Genomic DNA, 27,333 nt, shown 5'->3' on the forward strand with positions numbered 1-27,333 from the left:
TCAGTAATGAGTTAGCGTATTTATAGGATATTATTTTGCATATTAGTCTAATTAACCAGTCAGAGATAAGGTGTGAAGACATATTGAGCAGTCCTCGCTATTTTAAAGGCACATAATTCAGCCATGTGAAGTGAATCTGCCAAATTTGCAGTCACACACACATAAACCAAACGAAAATGCGCGTCAGAAGGCTGTCATCGGGTTCATCATCCTCCCTTTAGGGGGCGGTGTGCGCCTCTCACGTCGCGAGTAACACGAAGAAGAAGAAGAAGACGGTGGGCGGGAAACACAAATATGAGTGAAATCAATATAATTTTATTCTCCGGATTTTAAAAAGTAAAAACTACCCAACATGGTTCAAGAGTTTCATGTTCTGAGATGTTTTTCCTGTCAAACCTTTCAAGTTCAGCAGGTAACGGGTTTTCCTGTCCCCTTTAGTTCAGAATTAAACGATAATTGTTCCTTAAAATTAGTATCAGGGAGTGTAAATATAAGGGCTGAGTGACAGTATCGATCTGATTAATCGATTCCACCGATATCAATTCTTTATTCCATAGATCGTTTTCAGATGATTTGTGAATAAAGCTTCACTAAACATGATTGTGAATAAGCGTTACTTTTGATATGAAACAAAGTCTGTCAGTTTATACTTATTTAACTATAAATAACGTTTTGCTAAATATATGCACTATATGTTACATATTCATTATATTTTTACGTTTGAAGAAATATGTCACGATAACAAGTTTTTATGACAGCCACTATTTAAATGGTGATATTTTGACAACGAATTGGTGTAGAAATATAGGCCTAATTATATTCCTTATGTACAATTTAAAATATTTTGTAGGCATTTATATATATATATATATAAATCTTTTTTTTCTTTTTTTGAGCGTTGATTATTATATCTAAAAACTAAATATCAATTGAATTTGGGTTGTTGATTTTATCCTGTAATATCATAGTAATGTACCGACTGGCAGGATTCCTGTATAGTTTACAGCTTTAGTTTTAACTTGACACGTCCAAATGAACCAATATTGAATCAAATCAATCATGAAACTGATGTCAATACCCAGCACTACTATAAATCATTCTTGACCTCAGTAATTGTAGAGTTAAAACTTTTTCTCCTCCAGGTGAAGAAGAGTAAGAAATGGGTGTGTAAAGTGTGTGGTGAGAAGCAGTCGTTGATGAAGGTAAAATTGAACACAAGCACAACTTGACACGACACACTGTGTCACACTGTATGTCAGTGTTTGATGTGTTTGGCAGGAGTTTGGCCGGGGCGCCGCAGCCGACTGCAGACGTCATGTTCAGAAGCTGAATGCTCTGCGTGGACGACTGCAGGAGGTCAGCAGTGAGCGGCTGGTGTCACAGTGGTGAGCAGACCTGGAATTACAACCCGTGTTGGGAGTAACGCGAGTTACATAATCAGATTACTTATTTTAGGGAGCTAGTAAAGTAACGTATTACTTTTAAATAAGTAACGCAAGTTACTTAGTTTCGCCATGTATCGACAGACAGCTCATGTTGAGAGAATCATAAGCGCAGAGGTGTCGTGTGTGAACATGATGGGTATTGTAGTTCTAGACTAAATGTGAGCATTTACTCATCTCACGTGCACAAAAACGGATTCTCAAAATGAATGAAAACAGTGAAATGCAAACTCAGAATATTACGCAAACTTGCAATGATTAATTAAATATTAAATTACACAAATGTACTTTAACTTTTGTTTTTTTGTTTTTGTTATTAAAAAAAACAAACAAGCCAGCCTAGCCCAGGGGCCTGTACCATGAAGCCGGATTATCTGGCTAGCCAGTTAAGTTTTAGATTAGTTTGCGCCAATCCTGGGTTTTAGGTACCATGAAAGTGACTTGGCTTTTAGTGGCGTTCATTAGCGGCGTTACGCTCCACAGCTAACCTGCTCCGGGGCAGGTTATGTTCTGGGTAAGAGATCTCAAACCGAAATTGGACCAATCAGATGTGAGCAAAGTGACACTGACACATCCAACGCAGTAAAGTCCCTGCCCCCAGTTTCTCTTCCTCCAAATTAAAGATCACTATATAGTAAAAACAAATATTTAACGATGAAATTGTCTTGCTTTAATGATTTATAGAATTATTTTATGATTTATATATGATTTAAATAATTATTATATGATCTATATTATTAATCCATTTCACACAAGCAATTTTAGTTTAACAGTTATTATTAAGCATTTAGTTTATATAAATATTAATATATACAGATCATATGTAAGCTGTAGAATCAACAGATAACTCTTGACTACATAACCTTACATGTTTGAGTCTCTATTGCTATATATAATCAACTATATCAATTTTCACTTGCTCTGATAGAGCAAGATAATTTCTTTTATTTGTCCTTTTTCATGGACAAGTTTCTTCTTTAGTGTAAATGCGTTTAAATTCTTCATTTTCTTCAGCAAAAGAGTTTTGAATCGCTGTGACTCTCTCGCGAGAAGTAAATCACAGTTTCTTTCTTTTGCAAGGCATGTGATTGGCTGTTTGCCACTGATGTCACACATTCATGTGCACGTGCTCCACAAACTCAGGATCAAAGCCTGAGTTGACAGAGAAAGTTGATGATCAGCATCATGGTACCAACAAAGCTGGATTGGAGTGGTTTGGTTTTGTCAACTTGAAACTAATCCTATAACCCTGAGTTTGTTCAACTACCATCATGGTACAGGCCCCAGGTGAGAAGAAATTAACACAAAAGTAAAGTAATGCATTACTTTTCATAAAAAGTAACACAATTAGTTACTTTTTTAAGGAGTAACACATTACTTTTAAAAGTAACTTTCCCCAAGACTGGTTATAAACAGTCTAAAGTTTTTAACAAAAGCTTTTCCTTACATCTTGAATGCATGTGAGTGTACAAATCTTAATCGTTATTTAAAAAAAAGAAAAGTTTTAATATATATTTTCTAAGGTAAACACACACTATCCTTAACTTGTCATAAAAGGTCAAATTATGATATTTTAAGAGACTTGTTTTTATTTTGTTTTCTGCATGTTGACTGCACCACATGACTTTGAGTGGTAGACAAAAGTTTTTCAAAAAATTAAGATGTAAAGTAGTTCTGTTAATCTGTTAAAAGAATTACTGTTTTTTCAAGAATTTAATTATTTTATGATATCAGGACAGTGTAACCCTGACTTTTTTTTTACTTTGTCACCCCAAAAATATCAAAAATGAACTTTAATACAGAAATTTAAAACAAGCTCATCTTTCAAAAATGCTTTGTGTTAAAAAATGCATATATATATATATATATATATATATATATATATATAAATTGCATTTTTTAAAACAAAGCATTTTTGAATAAAGGTGAAAGAAAGTGAGCTTCACATCACTGACCCTTAGACTAACGCAATTTTTAAAGGGAACAGGATGACGAGTATGAGAATGAAGATGTTCATGAAGGTCTGGATCAAGATCAGATGGATAAGTCAGAGGTAAATCACTGATGTCCAGTCAGTCCTTTTGTCTGCTCAGTTAGATTATCATGACGAGAGAAACTGAGATTAAGAAACAATACATGTGTCATATTTCTCTCCCTGTAGCAGGAAGTGGCTCATGTCAGCCGCTGGAGTAAATACACTGATTCCTCAGCTGAGGGTCCAGATGAACATGAAGATGAGGAAGAAGAACAGAATGTTTATACAGAAAGACCCCAATTCAGAAGCCAAGGAACCAGGTCGCTTGTGAAGGCATTTCATTTGTCAGCAAGGCAAAATACTGTGGCTGTTAAAGAATTTGTAATTATTAATAAAAACAAAGAATCTTGGCACAAAAGCATCATGGAAAAATATTTAATTTGTCTTGTATTTTCAGACTGCTGAACATTTTTACTATTTACCATGTGAAGAAATACCAATGTTTAATGCTATTTTCTTTGTCTAAACAGAAAAAGGAAGAAAATCTCCACTTTAAAGTCTTTTGCTGGCCCTAATGATGGCTGTGAGGATGAGGAGTCTCGGACTGGTTGTTCTGGGTTTAAGAGGCCGTATCTGGTAAAACACACACATCTGCTAAGATACTGTAAAATGCCCTAATTTGCTAGAAAACCCATTTGACTGACTTGTATCTATTGCAGCACGACAGGAGGTTCAGTTCAGCCTGGAATAAAGGATTTGCTTCCTGCAGCAGGTCAGATGATGTGGACCTGTGCAGTAGCCCAAATCTCCCATCATCCCATCAGGCTGTGTGCAGTTACCCTACAGCCGGCTCCAGTTCCACATACACAGAGGAAAACTCTAGAAATAAACAGCAATGCAACTCTTCACATAATCTACCAGCTGTCGACATAACCAGACATAGCGAAAGTCCTTCTGTTTCTTCTCGTCAGAAGTTTGGTGAAACTAAGATTGAGAAAGACTCCAAATGGAATAAATTCCTCACTCAGCGGGATGAGGAAGAGTATGATTATCAAGCTCATAATCTCTCTCATTACAATGACAACACAGTGACGCCTTATTTCACAGAAGCAGAAGACTTGGGTGTGGGTTGTAATGAGCGCAGATATCCATCGGATGAAAAGGTAAACAGTGGTGTTTGTGTGGATGGAAATGTATCCAAGAGTCACACCTCCAGGCCTTCAGGTTTTGAAAACCTGGTCTGTGAACAGCCTCCACAGGGAAAGACGCCATGTTCAAAGCTTTCTTTCAACTCCCTGTTCCTTACCGATGAAGACTTTGATGACACGTTTTAAGAATATTTTAAATGTTTTCTTTCAAGGACGTCTAACGAACAAAGTTGTATGATGTTACAATGTTCTCCTCAATAAATATAAAAATGCATTGGTAGTTAAACTGTTGCTCAAAGTCTTGCACATTTAAAAAAAAATCCAAATACAACAAATATTTTGGAGAAGCTTTTTATTGCGAATAGAAGGACAGGAATTTTAGAAGACCTACAGTGACATTTACCCAATTCCATCTGTTTATTCAAACTGAGAATAAAAATACCCCCAGGGTTTTGCTTCAACTAAAAACTCTGCTTAATTATGGAAATGCAAATAGAACATCCATAAACTATGATTACACAAATATAGAGCTCTACTTAACAACAACCTTAAAACAATATGCATAAATGATGATGATAATAATGATCATTATAGCATGAAGTGTTCTAATGACAGAAATGTTGAATATTTATATATATTTTGCATAAAAGCCCAATAATGAACTTAAGTATGTGCTCATCACCTGAGTAATTGATAGTGTTAACATTTACGGCAAAAATCTGTAATAAAAGAATGGAAAGATTGTTTTAGTAGAAAATAGGCCAGAAGTTGCAAACATCATTAGATATGGCCCAGGTCTTCTGTATTCCTGCGCTCCTCCTCTACTTCTTTGGGCCGGGTGTTTTGGAGTACTGGATGGTGTCCAGAGCAGATCCAATGTCAAAATTCTTGGCATGGAGCAGTCTGGTTAGCCATCCACCCTCATCGGTGAAGCCCATGGAGAGCATCTGAGAGAGAGACTCCACCAGCCTGGGGTCTGCATCTGAGGGAGAGGACACAAATTAGGTTGCTTGAATTGATAAACGGAGACCTGGAATTATCCGCTGGGCGTCAGCTCAATGACGATGCACTATACCTTGAGGAAGGTGTGGGTATAGAGCTGCCTCGCGCAGACCGGTGGGACCCTGTGTGTTGCTTGTGCTGGAGGCGGTACTTAGTGGGGTGGGAAGATCTGCCCCGTCCTGCTCCAACCTGAGGGACTGCAGCTCTCCTGTGGAGGGGTCCACCTCTTTAGAGCTGAGATGAGTCCATTCCTCATCACTGCCTTGGTCTTTTGTTTATTGTTCTTATTTTAGGTGATCTCATTGGAGTGCAGTGTCTGTTCCAGCAGACTGGCCAGGCACTGCAGGACATGAACCCAGACTCTGAGCAGACAGCAGAGCTTATTGATGACCTCAGTGTGGAGGAGCGAGATGAAGATGAGGGCTTCTTTGACATCAGTGAGAATCACACCATTACAGATCCGGAGGCTGTTCGTTGACCATCCTCCTCCACAATGACACTGGGTTCTTCCACCCTGGTCACAAGCAGTGCCACCTATATCTTGGGTTTCTCATACCCTTCACTGGTCCCTGTTCTGGCACATGGCCTCTCACAGTCTCCTGCATCACCTGGAACCCTCAGGAACTGCGGTCTCACCTCTTCCCTCTGAGACATTATATTTAGATTATTTAATTTAATATTTATTTCTGTTCTGTTGGCATAATTGTAAAATAAAAACAAATTGGAAAGTGATTGCTTTTTGACTGTTTTATACAACACGTTAGTCAGTACACATCAGTACACTGCAACAATATAACATTTGTATATACATTTTGTGACATACATTTTTCAGCATAGTTATTATTTTATGGGTTGCATGTTTGTTTATTACAAATAACAGATTGGCAAGTGTCTTGTTTGAACATGTAACCTAAAATGCTTAATCAATACAATAACTAAAACTACTAAATAGTAACACTGTTCCATTAATTTATTTAATAACAAAAGAATGTCAAAAAGCTCAACTAAATATATGTATATTTTATTAACCTTGGAACAGTATGCATTCAAAAATGTATTTATTTAATGAAATTACATATAGTCATTAGCTGGATTCCAATCCCGGTCATGGTTAGCACCTGCAATAGGAAACAGTGTAATATAAATGCGTGATTTCCCCAACACGAAGAAACTAGAAAATGTATCACCACGCAAATGCTACAGGAGTGCCTGAACGTCACATTTCACCCTTTTCATTTTTTTCTTTCTCTTCTCTTCAATATTTGACTTCATAACTTGTTTGAATATGGATATTTTTTTTACACAAATTTTATCGCTTCACTTCAGAAGGCCTTTATTATCCCCCCGGAGCTATTTATGATGGATGAATGTGGATGGAGACACTTTCTTCAGCTCATACTCATTCATCCTGTTCACTGCCGTTATAAAGCTCGGATGCATGAGGATATTTATTAATATTTCTTCGATTATGTTTATCAGAAAGAAGAAAGTCATATACACCTAGGATGGCTTGAGGGTGAGTAAAGCTTGGGCTAATTTTCATTTGAAAGCGAACTAATCCTTTAACGTTAGAGTGAGCGGCCATTTAAAGTTGCTACTACTTACATGTTTTAGATGATAAGCCACATAGATAAGACATTAATGATCTGTCCCTCACGGACTGCGTAAATTCACCACTTCCTGTGAAGTTCTTTGTGCATCTTTAGACACCACTTAGAAGCGGTGCCGGTGCAAAGTTACAAGAAAAGTGATGCAAAAGAGTGAAACCTGAACTCTGAACGGCGTGGCATATATTTTCAGACTTTTTTCTCTTTCGGCCAAAAACCAAAAATGCCATTTTTGGACGATAATTTTCAGTGCATCCATAGTATTCATAAAACAGTAGGTGAAGAGAAGGGACACAACATTCAATGACAACATAATGAATGTAGTATGTCATTTGGTTTTTAAGTTTTATTTATTTATTTGTTTGGGGTTTGAGGTTAGAACTACTGTCAGTCTTCTGTCTAAAAGGCATGTGTTAAACTCGTGCCCTTGATATAAGAGTTGCAACAGACACATTGTAGCAGCAAATGATGATAACAAGTGTAATAAGTTCTAACTAAAATCTATTGAATAGATATGCAATGTTTCAATAATCAGAAACGTAGGCTGTACTCAGAAGTAGCTTGTATCCTTATGTTTACTTACGCTTGATGAAGAGACGGAAGCTGTCATCCTTCATATGAGCCAAACCAATGTTCAGCTCATCGTCAGAGGAGAAAGCGACCATGTCACCATCCTCATCTAGAGAAAACAGAGAGTTATTTTTCACACGTCACTACTATTGTGATTATGTTTTGATTTATTGAAAGTAGATTCAGCCGAAGTACAAACACTGGATATAACATTCATTTCACATGACATGGTCATTTATGGTAATAGCATTATAATGCCCACAAAACTTTGTCAATATGCAAAACTATATTTTACAATATAGAAGCCTATTACTTGTAAGCAAGCGTGCCCAAGTAGGGCTAGCTGCAGCCTGTGGTGGACATCCAACTCCGCCCACATCCAAGTGTGATGTCATAAGGCACGCCCGTGATGGGAAGTTCGGATCATTTCACTGACTCGGATCTTTGAATCTCGTTCATCAAAAACGAACTAATCTTTTTTCAAGTCATTTCGTTCATTTCAGCAGAATATAATTAAAATGTTACATGATAATAGCCAAATTCCAAAACATATCAAGAAAAAGAAAAAAAAACTGCAATGCAAGACCAAATGAGAAACAGAAACAATTAATTCATTGCTTCACTTGGTCTGTTAGTTCATTTTAACAGTCTGTTAGTTTACCTCACCTCCCAATCTGAGTCGTTTGTTCATCCCGTGACATAATAAATATGTATTTCTATGGTGTCTCCCCATCCCTGTGTCGCCCTGGAAACCCCTATTTGTAGTATGTAGGTTTCCGATTGAAAGGGTTTTTCAGCGTAATGGTAGGTTTTGAGTGTTTCAGGTGTAAAGGTAGGTTTTATGTGGCTTTCAGTGTGGTCAAATACACTATATTGCCAAAAGTTTTGGGACGCCTGCCTTTACGTTCCCATGAACTTTAATGACATCCCATTCTTAATCCGTAGGGTTTAATTTGGAGTTGGCCCAACCTTTGCAGCTATAACAGCTTCAACTCTTCTGGGAAGGCTTTCCACAAGGTTTAGGAGTGTGTTTATGGGAATTTTTGACCATTCTTCTAGAAGCGCATTTGTGAGGTCAGGCAGTGATGTTGGCGAGAAGGCCTGGCTCACAGTCTCCGCTCTAATTCATCCCAAAGGTGGTTGAGGTCAGGACTCTGTGCAGGCCAGTCAAGTTCCTCCACACTAAACTCGCTCATCCATGTCTTTATGGACCTTGCTTTGTACACTGGTGCACAGTCATGTTGGAACAGGAAGGGGTCATCCCCAAACTGTTCCCACAAAGTTGGGAGCATGAAATTGTCCAAAATGTCTTGGTATGCTGAAGCATTAAGAGTTCCTTTCACTGGAATTAAGGGGTCAAGCACAACCCCTGAAAAACAACCCCACACCATAATCCCCCCTCCACCAAACTTTACACTTGGCTCAATGCAGTCAGGCAAGTACCGTTCTCCTGGCCACCGCCAAACCCAGACTCATCCATCAGATTGCCAGACAGAGAAGCGTGATTGGTCACTCCAGAGAACACGTCTCCACTGCTCTAGAGTCCAGTGACGGTGTGCTTTACACCACTGCATCCGACGCTTTGCATTGCACTTGGTGATGTAAGGCTTGGATGCAGCTGCTCGGCCATGGAAACCCATTCCATGAAGCTCTCTACACACTGTTCTTGAGCTAATCTGAAAGCCACATTAAGTTTGGAGGTCTGCAGCTATTGAGTCTGCAGAAAGTTGGCGACTTCTGCGCACTGTGTGCCTCAGCGTGCGCTGACTCCGCTCTGTGATTTTACGTGGCCTACCACTTCGTGGCTGAGTTGCTGTTGTTCCCAATTGCTTCCACTTTGTTATGACGCCACTAACAGTTGACCGTGGAATATTTAGTAGTGAGGAAATTTCACGAATGGACTTATTGCACAGGTGGCACAGTCTCTATGCCTAGGTGCTTGATTTTATACACCTGTGGCCATGGAAGTGATTGGAACACCTGAATTCAGTGATTTGGAGGGGTGTCCCAATACTTTTGGCAATATAGTGTATAATAAGTAAATGATAAAGAATTGGGTGTGAGGGTTAAGTCTTCTCGATGTTCAAAGTTAATGAGGATAAGCACGCGATTTTCCCTCAAACCACTTCACCAGAAATCCAGCTAATTTCATTTATTAAGGTTACAGTGACGGGTAGGTTTAGGGATCAGTGTTTGGTGTAGGGAATAGGCTATAATGCTGTGATCAATAAAATCGGCTGTAGGGCGGCATGGGCCTGACTTCTGACATCACACTTGGATGTGGGCTGGGTTGGACATCCACTGCAGGCTGCAGTGAAACGCTTCTCAGCATGCCACATGAGTCCTGAAAAGTGAAGCCAAAGCGTCTCGATCGCCTCCGGGTGGCTGGAAGCTGTATAGATCATAAACCCCACCCTCTCCATCAAATGTAATGGGACGCGAGACAAACTAAACAATCAAATTACACTTTAAACATTTCTTTTCCAAAGACAGTTTCTGTCATTTTAGGCAGTTTTTAGGCTGATGTTAGTTCAAGTATTAGTTTAAATAAGTTTGGTTTTAGTTAGTTATTTGATGCTATAAAAACATGGGTTTTGACGTCATGATTGACAGCTTCTCTGAGCAAAGTAGTCACTGAAGCACCAACAGACTTTTTTCTGGATCTTCAAGAGGTAGTGATGTGACATTTGAACCGAGGCTTCGGAGCTTGTGCCGAGCATAAATGGGCGTGCCAGATGAAGCCTCGATTCGAGGCTTGTGTTGGTAACGTAGAAATCACGTGACCAATGACAAACGAAGCCTCACTTTCTGTCCAATCACGTGCACGATTCACTTTGCGTGTCGTAAAGTTCGAACCCCCAGATCTTACTTTATGAGTAGGTTTTCATTCAGAGTTATTCAATTACATTTTTAAATACCCAGTCATACAAGTAATATGAAGAATACAAATTATTTCAGGAAAATAAAATATTTGCCATATGTAATTCTAATATGTGTACATTTATTCTTCTGTTACATCATATTGATATTCACGCTGGCATTAAATGCCACAGTTTAACGGGTAAATTAATTTATCACAGAGATAAATTCAACACACACGCGCACACTATTAGGCTTTTATTTGAGCACGTAACATGAAACTGTGGTGGCTGCTTCGTCCGACGAAGCTTCTTTCACAGGGTTTTGGCTGCTTTATTTTTTACTGAACATCAGATGGCACTCTTTTCGACACTCTTGAAGCTTTGAATCTTTTCCGGAAACAATGAGGGGAAAGGGACATTCTAAAATGCTTAACGTGGCTTAATGCACTAAGACAGTGATATTAACAGACCAAACTCACTAAACATCATACTAATAAAGTATACTATCTACAAAAAATCAGATGAGCCTTAAATATGAACGTAACGCGTTTAATAACATGTTAAAGGTGCCCAAGATTGTAAAATTGAATTTACCTTTGCATAGTTGAATAATAAGAGTTCTGTACTTGGAAATGACATAGAGTCTCAAACACCATTGTTTCCTCCTTCATATGTAAATCTCGTTTGTGCAAAAGACCACAGAAAAACAGGCGAATCTCAACATAACACCGACTGTGATGCAACAGTCGGGATCATTGGTATGTACGCCCCCAACTTTTGCATATACAAGCTCATGTTCTAAGCATTAGACAAGCCAGAAAAGAGTCATCAGAAGTTATGCAGGTATTGTAAAACAAGCAAGGACAATAGCGAAAATGGCAGATAGATCTATAATAACTGTTCATGATCCATGATATCATGATATATTTAGTGATATTTGTAAATTGTCTTTCTAAATGTTCCGTTAACATGTTGCTAATGTATTGTTAAATGTGGTTAAAGGTACCATTGTTTCGTACTGTATTCACGGTCTGATCTGATCTGATATGCTGCATCACAAACATGTTGTAAAGATCCATTTTGAGAGTTATATTTACTGTGTGAACTTATTCTATTGTTTATGCAATGTATTATAGAGTCGCGAGCTTGGGGGCGGGGAGCATGAGCATTTAAAGGTGTACACGCACTGAATCGCCACATTTTTAATTCCACCCCAAAATAGGCAGTTAAAACATGGTATAATAAAAAATCTATGGGGTATTTTTAGCTGAAACTTCACAGACACATTCTGGGGACACCTTAGACTCATATTACATCTTGTGAAATAGTGTTCTAGGGCACCTTTAAGCTCATATTCAAGGCTCATCTGATTTTTTGTAGATAGTATACTTTATTAGTATGATGTTTGTTTAGTGAGTTTGGTCTGTCTTAGTACATTAAGCCACGTTAAGCATTTTTCACGTTAAGTGTTTTAGAATGTCCCAGTGCTTCATGTGGCTTCATTTGCCCATCACTATCAAGAGGAGATTGGAGCTTTAACTTTAATTTCTACATTTCCAGAACTGTTTATTTCACACCGACATAATGAGTTGTTCTGCTTTATTAACCGTTTCTGCGGGAGTGTGGGCGGGACCTTGATATCCACTTCACGCTCACTACTGCGCAGACTTGAGACACTGGCGGTGTGGTCAGAAATCGAGTCACCCCAGACATCGGGTCTCCTTCAGGGCCCCGCAGTGATCCCATTGGTTCAGCGGACTTTTAATGGGTAGTATTTTTAGGGCCTGATTACATTTCGTGCAAAATAACGGCATGATCTATATAGTTTAAAATGCGTTATAATGACCATTAATGTTGTTTAAATTACTTGGTTCATATACTAGTATATAAGTGAAGCTATAGGTTGTGAAATCAAGCATTTATCATTCTTATTGTTTTTTTAGTTAGCTATGTTTTAACATAGCATACATCTACCCAATTAGCCTGCAACCTTAGCTTTATACACTTGGCCTATCTAAACTTACCCTACATATACGTGTTAAATTTCCAAATATTTCATTTATTATAATAACTGTAATATGTTTGTATTATTCGTGTAATTTTTCGTATTATTATTATCACGTCATCCAGATAATGAAATAATTTAATTATATTACACTATAGGCTATTAGGTGTGTCATGGTGTTTGTGTGTATTTAGCACGAGAATTTATTTATTCAAATTTTATTATAGTATTATTATATACTGTACCACATTTCTATTACTGTGTGTAATTAATATTAAATTACTTTTAAAGAACAAAGTGTGTTGCAACAAACATTATCTTGGTTTATGTTATGTCTTTATTATTATCTTATTTAACAATAGTTTATTAAGTGGGAAAAAATACATTGTTAAGCATGGTTATAACCATAAACGATAAATGCATTACCGCCGGGGTCCTGAAGGAGACCCGGCCTGCGTCGGAAAACTGGAAAACGCTGCCTTCGGAGGACACATTTCAAGGTAGGAAGGCATCAAGGCACGCCCGAATCCAATGTTAGCTTCACTTCCTGTTTCCCTGAGATACCTTCATCTGATCGATTTCTGAAGGCAGCATAGATGTATCCTTCGCTGTGTTTGATATCCCACAATCCTGTGCTAGAAAAATAAAGATGGCGTCCGAAAGTTGCGTTTGCTGGTCAGTGACCAACATTATCCACTTTTTATGTCATTTCTAGCGAGAAATTACTACTGTAGTAATTAAATAAACAATTACGCTGCCTCAGAAGTCTGTCTGAAATCAGTTTCGTGAGGTGCCTTAATGCAAAAACGCTGCCTTACAAGTCATTGCCTGATAAGGCATCGAGGCATCAAGTCAGCTGCCTAGGTTTTCGGATGCAGCCAGGGTCTTCACTTACTACAATGGAAGAGAGTGAAGGTGCGTCCATAATTTTTTTTTTTTTTTTTTTTTTTTTTACAGTTTATGCTTGTAAGTAATATGGTGGATGGCTCAAAAATAGGCCTCTCACTAATACTGAAAAAAAAAAAAAACGAAAACTAAATATCTTGTTAATATTGTATTTCATTTTGAATAGATTTATTTTCCTAGAAGTGACAGTATTGTCAATTTGTGGAATCTCACTTATCATAAGGCATTACAATTGAGAGACGACAATAATTGTATGTTTACATGAATGTGCAATACATTTGAAGACATTCTAGAATTAAAATCTGACTTACCTTTATAGTACATTTGGAAGGGTGCATTCCCCAGACAGAGAAAAACTTCGAACACTTTTCTCTTCAAAATCTTGAAACTTGTTAAGTCTCGCTGATGCACGGTAAAGCAACTGATCTCCTCGTTGGAGTCTTCCTTACCGACGAGGTAAGCTTTCACTGTCGTCGACATCGTAGCGAAAAATAGCGTCTTAAACCGACAATCTGGATGTGTTGCGCAGCAGAAAATACCTGGTCAAAAAGTGAGAAGGTGCTCGCTGACGAGCAAATGGGTGGAGCTTACGTTAGCTCCCCCTCGCTAGACGTCCAGCGAGGAGGAGCGACACCCTAATCCTACCCTAACCCTACCTACAACTCTATCCCTCCACGCCACTGGACGTCCAGAGAGGCGGAGCTGGCCCTCATAGACTGCAGTGAATACCACTTGGTGGAAGCGCCCAGGTGGAGCAGAGAGGCAAAACTACTGACCTATTCAGGACTTAACTGCAGGTCAGTGTCATCTGTAAATGGGCTATTGTAGTTTTGTCTTTATTTACTTAGTTAAGCATTAAACTGCTACCAACTGTTAGCAGTAGCAGCTTCATTATATCATCACTCAAAATACTGTATGCTAAAGGACATCATTATGTATTGTAAGGTTACAGTAGTAATTTAGAGCGAGCTAGGCAAGCCCGGATTGGCTAATCGGGAGCACCGGGAGAATTCCCGGTGTGCCGGTCTGTTTTTTTGGCCACGAGGGCCGGTGTTGTCATGGCACTAGGTTGAAATATGGATGCTCTAGAAACTGGCGACGCGGCGAAAATGTACTAAGCTGAGTACCTTTTTCCTTAAAATCAGTCAGTGGCGAATTTATGCATGGGCAACGGCCCAGGGCGGCATCTTGCCGGGGGCGGCACGGGACACCCGCGCAAGAAAAAAAAAAACGAATGCGCGCTCGGGTTTTTACCGCTCATTTGCACGTAACGTCAATGGTATCATTACACCGTGTGGTCAATTAACCAGGTCGGGAGGGACTCGGAGTGTGCGCCCGGAGAAGAACTCTCACTCAAAAGAATACGAGAAGAAGGGATGAGGTGTGTAGGGAGAGCGGGAGAGGGGCAAGGTCCTTGAGAGGCAAGTTCTAAATCAACACTAAATTGTAAGAAAAATGGTCTAAGCCACCGGAGGCCGATTTAGGTTGCCTAAATAAATAAAAAAGAAGAGGGGAAACATGCAAAAGATAAAGGCATGTATGCAGATATTTTTCATATCGTAATAGTAGGCAAATAATAAAATATAGGGCCTATCATTTATGTTATGCTATGTTTCTTGCTAATATGCTACACATTGGGCAACAATATTCATTTTTCTGTCCAACTAGCTTACATAACCAGACAGTAAAATGTGATTTTGTAACATAATGTAACTTTTTTTTTTAAACAAACGTGATATCGCTCAATTTAATATTTTTACTGTAAAGTTGTGCAGTTTTGGGGGATTTATGGTATTTTTTGTTATTTATTTGCCTCAGTTTGTAATAATTGTATATAATAAGTATATACTTTTATATAAAATAGGAAAAATTTTATGTTAAAGCCTCAAAAGATCTACATTTCTCAATTTCATTCAAAGTGATAGACATAAAAAAAATGTGCCTGGGTTTAGTGGACGATTGATGCCATCTACTGGAAAGCAAACACTTAAAAAAAATTAAAATAACATGAATTTTTAACTAAAGTCACTAAAGAATGAATCAATGGTTCACGTTATAAAATCATTATTATGACAATAAAAAATGACTATATCAAATTTTAGCATTTTTGCACTGAATTGGAAATAATATTTTTTGAAAAATACAATTAATTACAAGGCTGTAGAGAACAGTGCACAATTTGCAGACTTATATACTGAGGTTTTAATTACATTATTTTAATATAGTCAGTCGGGAATTAAAGTGGCCCGGTCTAAGGCATGAAACTCCAGGGCTGAAAATGAGTCCCACTCCAGCCCTGGAGCTAGGGCAGCAACAACCCTTATGAAAATGAACTATGGTTAAAAAAAAAAAAAAAAAAACATACTATAGTTAAACCATGGTAAACACGAATTAACAATGGTTTTGCTACACTACCCATAATTTCATTATGGTATTTGCAGTAAAACTCTGGTAACCAATCCGCTCCAAAAAAACATGGTTACTATACTTTTACAATAATAAAACCATGGTTAATTTTCATAAGGGAAAAACATGACTCATGATGATGCAATAACATGTTCAGTATTAGGATTTTTCTATAAAGATATTGTCATGATATAGTTATCATTGTACTAATTTTGCCATTTAGGCAATTTAGAAAATATAGTTTTGTTAAATCTTGAGTATTGAAGTCATTTTAAAATAAAATAACACATGGTCTTAATGTAATACTTTAAATTTTACTTTAGAGTGATTCGTTCATTTTGTGTTGACTGCACATGCGCAACATCCTATAGCTTCTGTACAGGAAACAGAAATGATTAGTTCACTTCTCAAGTCTTCGGGATGAGGAAGAGTATGATTATCAAGCTCATAATCTCTCTCATTACAATGACAACACAGTGACGCCTTATTTCACAGAAGCAGAAGACTTGGGTGTGGATTGTAATGAGCGCAGATATCCATCGGATGAAAAGGTAAACAGTGGTGTTTGTGTGGATGGAAATGTATCCAAGAGTCACACCTCCAGGCCTTCGGATTTTGACAACCCGGTCTGTGAACAGCCTCCACTGGCCAAGACGCCATGTTCAAAGCTTTCTTTCAACTCCCTGTTCCTTACCGATGAAGACTTTGATGACACGTTTTAAGAATATTTTAAATGTTTTCTTTCAAGGACGTCTAACGAACAAAGTTGTATGATGTTACAATGTTCTCCTCAATAAATATAAAAATGCATTGGTAGTTAAACTGTTGCTCAAAGTCTTGCACATTTAAAAAAAAATCCAAATACAACAAATATTTTGGAGAAGCTTTTTATTGCGAATAGAAGGACAGGAATTTTAGAAGACCTACAGTGACATTTACCCAATTCCATCTGTTTATTCAAACTGAGAATAAAAATACCCCCAGGGTTTTGCTTCAACTAAAAACTCTGCTTAATTATGGAAATGCAAATAGAACATCCATAAACTATGATTACACAAATATAGAGCTCTACTTAACAACAACCTTAAAACAATATGCATAAATGATGATAATAATAATGATCATTGTAGCATGAAGTGTTCTAATGACAGAAATGTTGAATATTTATATATATTTTGCATAAAAGCCCAATAATGAACTTAAGTATGTGCTCATCACCTGAGTAATTGATAGTGTTAACATTTACGGCAAAAATCTGTCATAAAAGAATGGAAAGATTATTTTAGTAGAAAATAAGCCAGAAGTTGCAAACATCATTAGATATGGCCCAGGTCTTCTGTATTCCTGCGCTCCTCCTCTACTTCTTTGGGCCGGGTGTTTTGGAGTACTGGATGGTGTCCAGAGCAGATCCAATGTCAAAATTCTTGGCATGGAGCAGTCTGGTTAGCCATCCACCCTCATCGGTGAAGCCCATGGAGAGCATCTGAGAGAGAGACTCCACCAGCCTGGGGTCTGCATCTGAGGGAGAGGACACAAATTAGGTTGCTTGAATTGATAAACGGAGACCTGGAATTATCCGCTGGGCGTCAGCTCAATGACGATGCACTATACCTTGAGGAAGGTGTGGGTATAGAGCTGCCTCGCGCAGACCGGTGGGACCCTGTGTGTTGCTTGTGCTGGAGGCGGTACTTAGTGGAGTGGGAAGATCTGCCCCGTCCTGCTCCAACCTGAGGGACTGCAGCTCTCCTGTGGAGGGGTCCACCTCTTTAGAGCTGAGATGAGTCCATTCCTCATCACTGCCTTGGTCTTTCTGCCCCTTTGGGAGCAAGAATAGAAAGACTGAATGTTAGCAGGAGGTTTAGGCTTGATCGAATGCCTTGGCAAACGCCAAATATCACAATTACCTTTGCTCCCTCAGTGATGCTCTCTTCAGTGGCCTGACTTCCTGGACCAGAGCCTCTGGAGAGAAGCCCTACGGAGCCGCTGTCGCTCCGAGCACTAGGTGGTCCACTGGAGGCAGGAGGAGTTGGCGTGACTTTGCTACGCTTCCCCTCATGCTCAACATCGATGTCCACATCTATGCCTGCAAAGAAAGAAGCATTTTTAGCTAACATGCCAATCAAAGAAGCATCCGGATGGTGTTAAAACCAAAAATGCTTGGTAAAGTTAAAAAAAATATCAGTAATAAACCCAAGAAGGGACTCACCAAGAGGGCTCAACATGGCCGCCACTCCCTCTCCAATGTTCTTCAGGTACTCCATATTAGCCTGGGAAGAGGCAGTAGCACCTATAGATAAAAAAATTTGAATGTTGGTCTACATTATTGTAACAATAGTTTTCATCCACAAAAATGTTCTTGTCCAAGTGAAATTGGACAATGGCTGCATCCAAAGGCTAAGGCAGCTGACTTGTTGACTTCAATGACTTCACAGCTTTGGTGATTACTAAGCAAATGACTAGAATAATTTTTTGTTGTTTGTGTTACACACAAACTGACCACCAACCGCAACTTTCAGAGGCCATTTAATTTTTTAGCTCAACTGTCACGGAATGAAACGCACAGGATAGTGGGATATTATAGGCAGCGAAGGACACATCTGTGCCGATCAAAGATTGATCAGATGAAGGTATCTCAGTACACAGGATGTGACACGATCATTGGTATCAGATGTGCCCGGTTTCATTCCTAGCTCATTATGCTGCCTACGGAGGAAGCGTTTTTCAGCTTCCGGACACAGCCATTGTTATATTTTATGCTACTTTGATTGACGGTGTCTTACCGTCCTCTCTCATGTTCTCAGAAGCATCCTGGTTTTGCTGGTCTCCAGATGGACCTGGCTGAGCCTGGTTTTGGGCTTGAGCCTGAGCATGAGCCTGAGCCTGGTTATTTGCCCACATGCAGTGTCTCATCTTACGCCAAAACTTCCCACGGGGGAACCACTGCACACAAAAGATTTTTTCTTTTAATCAGAATGTTCACATTATCATTTGAAAAACAAAATGTATGTATTAAAACACACACAAAAGTAGTAAAACAGCTATTCACCTCAAACAGGTTGGCCATAGGGTGAAAGATGGGCAGGAGAGGGTGCTCCTTGTGGAGGCCTTTGCCCTGGCATGAGGAGCACAAGTCGTAATCGGGGCAAACGGTGCACTTGAAGCGAGTTCCAGCCACCGGCCCTTCGCATCCATCACAGGTCACACCTGGGTGCACCATTGGAGGGTGATGAGGGGGAGGCCCCATGTGAGGTGGTCCTTGTGGCCCCATGTGTGGTGGTCCTGGTGGCCCCATTGGAGGTGGACCCATGTGATGAGGTCCTGGAGGGCTAAAGTGGGATGCTCCATGAGGCCCGGCGAATGAGAACCCAGGGAACCCAGGGAACCCATGAGGTGAGGAATCACGTTTGTGCTCCTTTCTTTCTGAAAAGGGGAGAAATATGACAGGATTGTTATTAATTGGAGATGTTTTTGTTTACTAGAGACATTTAAGAGATTCAAGGTCAAATTTCTCTTAATGAATTTCTATTCACATTCTTTTAATTTAATGTCATTGTCATACACTTTTCCCACCAAAAGAGCTTATAATAAATTGTATATATCATGTAAGTGGCAATTAGCAGGAAAGATAGCAGGGAATGCAGACTTTATAGTATTCTAGGCCTCAAAGGCCAAGAATGAACTCAAGAACCGATAGAAGAATGAAGTCATCGCAGAAACGCTGTGCGTCTTAATCGGTTCAACTAATATATGGCCAGGCTGCTACTATATCATCACTATATAATCATAGGTACAATGGATGTCCAAGATGATCAAAAAAAAAAAAGTCCCCCCATCTTAAAAATGTAATCTATCCTTGTTGGTTTCAAACACTTAAACACACACACACATACTTGTTTTAAACAAAGAAATCCCACATTGTATGCGTTTCTTTTTATATTTGATCTGAACTACCCAAGCCTTTTCATAAAACAGCTACTTTATCATTAAAACCTACTGACTTTGACACATAGGTGAAAAGAGATATGTCACACAGAATTTAAAGTATTCATAAAACAATAGGTGAAGAGAAATGACGCAACTGACACTGGTAGGTTCAATGACCACATGATGAATGTAGTATGTCCAGATTACATTCATACTATATACTGTAGAACAATGTTATAATGGTATTGAAGTAGGGCTGTCCCTTAATAGTTGATGAAAAGAGGCTTAGTCAACCAAGTTTGAATTAGTCAATCGCAAAAGAAAAAAACTCCACAGGAAGTGGCAAAGTCACGGACAGATTGTTAACACGGCTGGTGTTCATTTAAGCCATTAGTTGACTAGAAAAATCTTTAGTTGTGGGCTGAAGTTAGTTCTTATTCAAAAGAAGTACCTTCTCAGAGAATATGCGATTTGGGTCCTCAGTGATATTTCCTGTTTGTGGCTTTCTAGTCATATGACAACATAATTCTGATTTGGCTTTGATTTTCCACAAAGAGAGTTTTATTACTTTCTTATAGTTACACTACCTAGGGTCAGCGTACAGTGTGCGTGATGCGAATTTCATCATCAGAAGAGTATGCACGCACTGTACCGCGCACCACTGGATTTTTGTAACCGCGTGTACTTGAACGTGCAGGTGCGCTTTTCAATTTTTTTTGTTTTGCAATAATTAGTTTATCCATAAGGTGGCAACCGTGCCCTGGGGTGCGATTCACAAGGTAGTCAAAGAAAAACTGGATAAACAACAGACCGGAACGCATGCGAGCTACAGCGACAATAGAGGCCTACATATATGAGAGTTTGTGCGAAGAGGTTAGAAAGTACCCTCATTTGTACAACTCTGGCGTGAAAGAATAGTAACTCGTGGCAAGAGATTGATCAAAACTGCGCATGCGTCGAACGCCTGTGTACAAGTCAAATGAAGTATACTTTCCAAGGCTGTGCGACTGTCTGCTTACACTAGTGTACGCATAAAAAAATGAAGTATACCCAAGGTTATTGTGTATTGAAAAATATATATATACTCATTATTCTGCATTTCACTGTATTTTTGAATAGCTTAAGAGAGTCATAAAAAGAGAGAACCACACCATTGACCCTTATAAAGTGTGGCGAGGCTTTGCCTACTACCTCTGACAAAGTCATTTTAAGTTTTGTTTTGGAAAAACATGATTTGTTTGAGGTCAGAACTACTGTTTGAAAGGCATGTGTTAAACTCCCTTGATAGGGATGATATAAGAGTTGCAACAACACATTGATGATCATAACAAGTGTAATAAGTTCTTATGAAGCAATCTTTTAATATGGAGCAAATTGCACTAAAATCTATGTGAATATATATATATAAATATGTTACAGTAATCAGAAACGTAGGCCTTACTCAGAAGTAGCTTGTATCCTTATGTTTACTTACGCTTGATGAAGAGACGGAAGGTGTCATCCTTCACAAGAGCCAACCCCATCATGAGCTCATCGTCAGAGGAGAAAGCGATCATGTCACCATCCTCATCTAGAGAAAACAGAGTTATTTTTCACAAGTCACTACTATTGTGATTATGTTTTAGGAAGATTCTGTCTTCCTCAGTACAAACACTGGATTTCATAAGCCTATTCATTTCACATGACATGGTCATTTAATAGCATTATAATGCTCACATAACTTTATATGTGGGTGTCAATACGCAAAGCTATATTTACAGGACACTTGTAATATAATGGATGTCTCAGCAATAACACTTTTCACTAATACTGAAAATATATCCTGTATATAGAGATATATTTTCCTAAAAGTGACAAAGTTGTATGTGTACAGTATTGTCACTTTGTTAAATGTCATTTAAACTTCATATTAAGATATTAACATTGAGAAATTGCAATTGCAATAGAATGAATATCTGACTTACCTTTATAGAACATTTGGAAGGGCGCAGTCCCGAGACCGACAAAAACATCGATCACTTTTCTCTTCAAATACTCAAAACTTGTTGAGACATCCTGATCCACGGCAAAGCGACGGATCTCCTTGTTGCAGTCTTCCTTACCGACGAGGTAAGCTTTCACTGTCATCGACATCGTAGCGAAAAATAGCGTCTTAACCCGACAATCTGGATGTGTTGCGCAGCAGAAAATACGCTTCTTGAACACGGCTTTCTGTGTTGAGTGCGTGAGAATGCGTTTCCTACTTCAGCCTACAGTTCCGTATATAAGCCTTGAACGTCGTATGCAAATCAAGCGAGCGCTCAGCCAATCGTTGAAGCGAGCGCAAGTTTGGAGGCGTGTCCAAGCGCGTCTCGCAGGACAGAGTTCATGTTGTCTTTGGTCATGTGAGTTACATTTAAAAACAGAATGGACGGCCTTCGGCTATCTGAGGAATGACATGGCAATATGAGAGGGGAAATTCCCTCTGAAGTCACCCACTGGATCACTGACAAACAATACAGCGTTATATTAATAATAAACACGTGTCATAATACTGTGAATGTAATCTCATTCTCCATGGAAGCTACATTTAGGCTATTATTTGGTGATTTTGAGACAGGGAATGTCAGACAAACTCTCTCTCTCTACTGCTATAGATCAATACAGTTAAAAACAAATATTTTTCCACATACATATTATTTTGATGGAATGGTTGTTTTGCCGCTCGTGACAGACATACAGCTGTGTCAGTATGAATTCTGGATATTCATTATTCAGGCTCTACTAACTGATGAGGGTGCTGCTGTTTTTCTGCTACAGCTAAATAAAGTGCTGTGTCATCATGAATGACGGTTAGCAGGCGGCCTACTCTACTGTATATGTGATATGTACTGAAGAAACTTTAAGCTTAAGAGTTTATTAAAGTGATAGTTCACCCACAAAAATGAAACTTTTGTCATCATTCACTCACCCTCAAGTTGTTTCAAACCTGTATGAATTTCTTTCTTCTGTTGAACATTTTTGATGAATGTTGCTAACCAGACATTTGATGGTCCCCACTGACTTCCATAGTATGGAGAAAAAAAATACTATGTAAAATATCTTCTTTTGTGTTCAGCAGAAGGAAGAAAATCATACAGGTTTGGAACAACTTGAGGGAGAGTAAATGATGACAGAATTTTTATTTTTGGGTGAAACTATCCCTTTAAAGGATTAGTTCACTTCAGGATTTTTCTCCATATAGTGGACTTCACTGGGGTTCAACGGGTTGAAGGTCCAAATGTCAGTTTCAGTGCAGCTTCAAAGAGCTCTACATGATCCCAGACAAGTACCGCGGTAGGGTGAAAAACTCTTCTCCTCCGACATCATTGTTTTACCTTTTTTTGTAAAAAGTTTGGCTTAGTCTTTGTAAACACTCAATCGGTACTTCCATCTTTCCAACGTGATTACGTAATGCTTGCAGAGCAGTGCAAGACGAGCATTTGTGGTTAAAAAGTATATAATTTTAATTTTTTTAGAAAATGTCCGATGGTTTCTTTAGATAAGACTCTTATTCCTCGTCTGGGATCATGTAGAGCTCTTTGAAACTGACATTTGGACCTTCAACCCGTTGAACCCCAGTGAAGTCCACTATATGGAGAAAAATCCTGGAATGTTTTCCTTAATTTCTTTTCCACTGAAGAAAGAAAGACATGAACATCTTGGATGACATGGAGGTGAGTAAATTATCCAGAAATTTTCATTCTGAAGTGAACTAATCCTTAATCCTTGAAGTATTCACCATCATGATTTCAAATAAATAAAAAAATGAAAAACTATAACAAAGTTTTATATTTTGTTGATTTGTATACCACAATACTAGAAATGTCAAGTCATCTTTATTTAGGAAGTGCTTTACTTATAGATTGTTTCAAAGCAGTTTCACAGTAATAGCAAAATAATGATCAATTCATCAAATATGAAACAAATTCAAATTCTGCTGTAAAGCAGCTCCTAAAACACAAGTCAGTTGTATGTATGTGTATATTGATGAATGTATATGTTGTATGTATGGATATATATGTGTATTGAGGAACAATACGATTATTATTATTATTATTATTATTATTAATAAATATCCTTATCTTTCAACTTTATCTTTGATTATATGAACTCCATCTTTACATTTAACTTTTGGTGATGCCTCAAGCTCGTGCTCACGCCCTTACCTACAGTTTTCAAAACATTTTCCTCACACACACACGTGACTCTTTATTCTCGAAGCCTCCTTTTTTTTTCTTTTTTTTTCTTTTTCTCGAAGCCTCCTGAAGAGTCCGAGAGTCGGAAAGAATGCCGTCATGTCGGAGCGCGCGGGCGTGACTCGATCACCTGACTGTGACTCACGCGCGTCATATGATTTCCTTTGTTTACAAGCAACATCAGTGCAATCGAGTAACATTGATAATGAGCTCACAATCACCCTCACGAACAGTTTTAACAACGCCGTAAAGATGCAGACACTATCACTTTTCTCTCAGTCTGTATGTTCTCAGATTTCCGCCTTTATGTATTTACCTTTTGTTTAGATTAAACTAATTATACATTTAGCCTGCCAGTTTTACCTACACTACAGGTGACCAGATTTCGGAGTCAGAAAGCTATCATTGAAAGCTCTACTGTATACAGTAATTATAACCTTTCAAATTATATTTTATGTTTGTGCTTTTGAAATGGATCTTTATTATCCCAAAATAGGCTTATTATTTTAGGCTGATCTTGAGCACAAAGTATGAGCTCGCAGCGCCCTCTGCTGGTGAAAATAACCACTGCACCATTGCTCTGGTCATGTTTGGGTTTTTTTGCGGTGTATTTGCGGGCTGAGTTGTAAAACCGGGACATTTCCGGGTACAGGACGCCAAATAGTGTCCCAGGAGAACGGGAACGTCTGGTTACAGTACAAGACCGATCCTGCGCCTCAATGTGCATACTGTCCATCCTAAATAGTATGTGACATTAGTAGTATTCAATACTATTTAGGGCGGATAGGGTGGATAGTATGCAGGGCGAGTGTCGCATTACTCATGTTGATACTGAGGACCTGTTATGACAGTCAGTGTTCGCTAGATGGCGTCATCCAGCACATATTGAATCTGCAGGAGTGGTCCAGATAATAGACCAACGCAGAGATGTTTATTTGGAGAGTTTAAACTTTAAAGTGGGTTGTTATGTAAGTTGTTTAGAGTTTAAAGTAAATTAAGCGTAATCACGATAACAATATCAGCTGCGATATGTTATTGGTTAGTTACTGATTTTGTTTCATCAGATTATTACCACACTCTATGACACCTTCTCAAGGAGCTTCAGTCTGTATTTCAAGTGCCTCAGAACCTTTTCTGGAGTGTTAATTGGAGGAGACACTCTCAGTCTTGAGCTCCTGCTAGAACGTTTGGTCTCTTTTTTAAGAAATGTGCCTGGAGGTTCTCCAGAGGGTTTCACTTTGCAGTCTGACAGTCAAGTCTAACTATCAGCAGATTGATGTGCAGATATGAGGCAAGTGATCGTTAGAGACAGTCAGTGTAGGTGCATCTGTCACGGAAACTACTTTGTGTAGTGTGTGTGTGTGTGTGTGTGTTAATGAACACGGTGTATATTGGCACAACACTCTGCAAAAATAAGCTGGCCACTCAAACATCAACTATTTGGCAGAACTTCAGCAGTCAAAGCTGTAGATAGAAGTGATGAAGCTGGGCGATCAGAGGCCTGGTTTGTCTCCAGAGTCTTAAATGAAACAATGACAGGCTGAAACATGATTAATTATCTCCAGCATAACTGGATATTAACTGCTCCTGTAATAAACAGATATATTTGCATCTGTCAGTCACTTCCTTTTCTTTAAGAAGAACTCTGAATTTATTATATGAATAATCTGTGCAGTAATCAACTGAAGAACACGAGTCAAGATTCTATCCATCCATTCATCCATTTGTCCATCCATCCATCCATCCATTCATCTATCACCATCCATCCATCCATCCATCCATCCATCCATGTCAATCAATCCATCCATCATTCATTGATCTATCATTCATCCTTCTGGCAATCCATTTATCCATCTGTCCATCCATCCATTCATCTATCATCCATCCATTCATCCATCCATATGTCAATCCATCCATTTATCCATCCATCATCCATCCATGTCAATCGATTCATCCATTTATCCATCTGTTCATCCATCTGTCCGTCCATCCATCCTTCCATCTATCATCCATCCATCTATCCATCCATTCATCCATCCTTCCATCCATCTATCATCCATTCATCCATCCATCCATCCATCCATCCTTCCATCCATCTATCATCCATCTATCCATCCATTCATCCATCCATCCATCCATCCATCCATCCATCCATTCATCTATCATCCATTCATCAATCCATCTGCTCATCCATCCATTCATTCATCTATCATCCATCCATCTGTCCATCCATAGATCTATCCATCCATCCATCCATACATACATCTGTCATCCATCCATTCATCTATCATCCATCCATGTCAATCCATCCATCCATTCATCCATCTGTCCGTCCATCCATCCTTCCTTCCATCCATCACCCATCCATGTCAATCCATCCATCCATCTGTCCGTCCATCCATCCATTAATCCATCTATCATCCATCCATCCTTATGTCAATCCATCTGTCCATCCATCCATCATCCATTGATCTATCATTCATCCTTCTGTCAATCCATCCATCATCCATCCGTCCATCCATTTATCCATCTGTCCATCCATCCATTCATCCATCCATATGTCAATCCATCCATCTATCCATCCATCCATCCATTCATCCATTCATCCTTCCATCCATCCATTCATCCTTCCATCCATCCATCTATCATCCATCCATCCATTCATCTATCATCCATCCATCTGTCCATCCCTCCATTCATCTATCATCCATCCATCTATCCATCCATTCATCCATCCATCCATACATCTATCATCCATTCATCCATCCATCTGTTCATCCATCTGTCTCAAACACAAAATATATATTTTATATATTTAAAATTAAATATTGAGAAGCGATGAGGATAATAAAGTAAACCTATCAAAGCAATATATTTTTGCCCATTTATATACAGAAATATTCTGGGTTCAGTGCAAGTTAAGCTCAATCGACAACATTTGTGCCAGAATACTGCTGATTACAACAAAAACATTGTGTTCTTATGGTGAGGCACTTACAATGGAAGTGAACGGGGATCAATGTTTGAGGTGTTTAAATGCAAAAATGTGAAGCTTATAATCTTATAAAATCACTTACATTAATTCTGTTATTAATTATTTTATTTGAGATGGTCAATGTTACTGACATTCAGCTGTAACTTAACACAGAAAAGTCTTAAGAAGAAGTACAGTAATAATAAGCGCACAACACGAATCGCTGCTTCAAATAAACAGTGCGTGTGTGTTTCTTCCTTGACCGCACGGAGGAGCAGCTGCACCGCGTGCACGAG

General features: G+C 38.7%; 2 protein-coding genes across 5 annotated transcripts; one reads left to right on the plus strand and one right to left on the minus strand.

The window, feature by feature from the left end:
- The first annotated feature begins 77 nt into the window (after nucleotides 1–77).
- On the plus strand, nucleotides 78–4,845 carry mrnip (MRN complex interacting protein). 2 transcript variants are annotated; one of them, XM_051859923.1, is made up of 7 exons: nucleotides 78–412; nucleotides 1,143–1,202; nucleotides 1,279–1,385; nucleotides 3,423–3,495; nucleotides 3,604–3,737; nucleotides 3,948–4,053; nucleotides 4,137–4,845. In XM_051859923.1, exons 1-7 carry the CDS (start codon nucleotides 353–355, stop codon nucleotides 4,749–4,751), a joined length of 1,155 nt encoding a protein of 384 aa, XP_051715883.1. In that variant the 5' UTR covers nucleotides 78–352; the 3' UTR covers nucleotides 4,752–4,845. The 2 variants fall into 2 exon arrangements, with proteins under 2 accessions (XP_051715883.1, XP_051715884.1); XM_051859924.1 differs by having other exon boundaries at nucleotides 188–412; nucleotides 3,607–3,737.
- Nucleotides 4,846–4,900: 55 nt separating this feature from the next.
- Nucleotides 4,901–22,099, minus strand: sqstm1 (sequestosome 1). Of its 3 annotated transcripts, XM_051859922.1 has the most exons (9): nucleotides 21,811–22,099; nucleotides 21,321–21,416; nucleotides 18,969–19,342; nucleotides 18,703–18,862; nucleotides 18,129–18,209; nucleotides 17,827–18,005; nucleotides 17,650–17,738; nucleotides 5,641–5,756; nucleotides 4,901–5,547 (listed from the first exon to the last, which is right to left on the minus strand). In XM_051859922.1, the coding sequence occupies exons 1-9, from the start codon at nucleotides 21,977–21,979 to the stop codon at nucleotides 5,387–5,389; spliced, it is 1,425 nt and encodes a 474-aa protein (XP_051715882.1). In that variant the 5' UTR covers nucleotides 21,980–22,099; the 3' UTR covers nucleotides 4,901–5,386. The 3 variants fall into 3 exon arrangements, with proteins under 3 accessions (XP_051715882.1, XP_051715881.1, XP_051715880.1); XM_051859921.1 differs by lacking the exon at nucleotides 5,641–5,756 and having other exon boundaries at nucleotides 17,534–17,738; nucleotides 21,811–22,098; XM_051859920.1 differs by lacking the exons at nucleotides 4,901–5,547; nucleotides 5,641–5,756 and adding an exon at nucleotides 16,794–17,440 and having other exon boundaries at nucleotides 17,534–17,738; nucleotides 21,811–22,098.
- Nucleotides 22,100–27,333: the final 5,234 nt, after the last annotated feature.

Source organism: Ctenopharyngodon idella, chromosome 14 (assembly GCF_019924925.1).
Source record: "Ctenopharyngodon idella isolate HZGC_01 chromosome 14, HZGC01, whole genome shotgun sequence".
Classification (NCBI taxonomy): Eukaryota; Metazoa; Chordata; class Actinopteri; order Cypriniformes; family Xenocyprididae; genus Ctenopharyngodon; species Ctenopharyngodon idella.

Excerpts from the sequence above, each read along its gene's own strand:
- mrnip (XM_051859923.1), top strand. The coding sequence starts at position 353 with ATGGTTCAAGAGTTTCATGTTCTGAGATGTTTTTCCTGTCAAACCTTT. Across the intron at positions 3,496-3,603 it reads ATCAGATGGATAAGTCAGAG|CAGGAAGTGGCTCATGTCAG; the intron begins GTAAATCACTGA and ends CTCTCCCTGTAG. Across the intron at positions 3,738-3,947 it reads TTCAGAAGCCAAGGAACCAG|AAAAAGGAAGAAAATCTCCA; the intron begins GTCGCTTGTGAA and ends TTGTCTAAACAG.
- sqstm1 (XM_051859922.1), bottom strand. The coding sequence starts at position 21,979 with ATGTCGATGACAGTGAAAGCTTACCTCGTCGGTAAGGAAGACTGCAAC. Across the intron at positions 21,417-21,810 it reads CTTCCAAATGTTCTATAAAG|ATGAGGATGGTGACATGATC; the intron begins GTAAGTCAGATA and ends TGTTTTCTCTAG. Across the intron at positions 5,757-17,649 it reads GGAGAGCTGCAGTCCCTCAG|GTTGGAGCAGGACGGGGCAG; the intron begins GTTGGAGCAGGA and ends GCAGTCCCTCAG.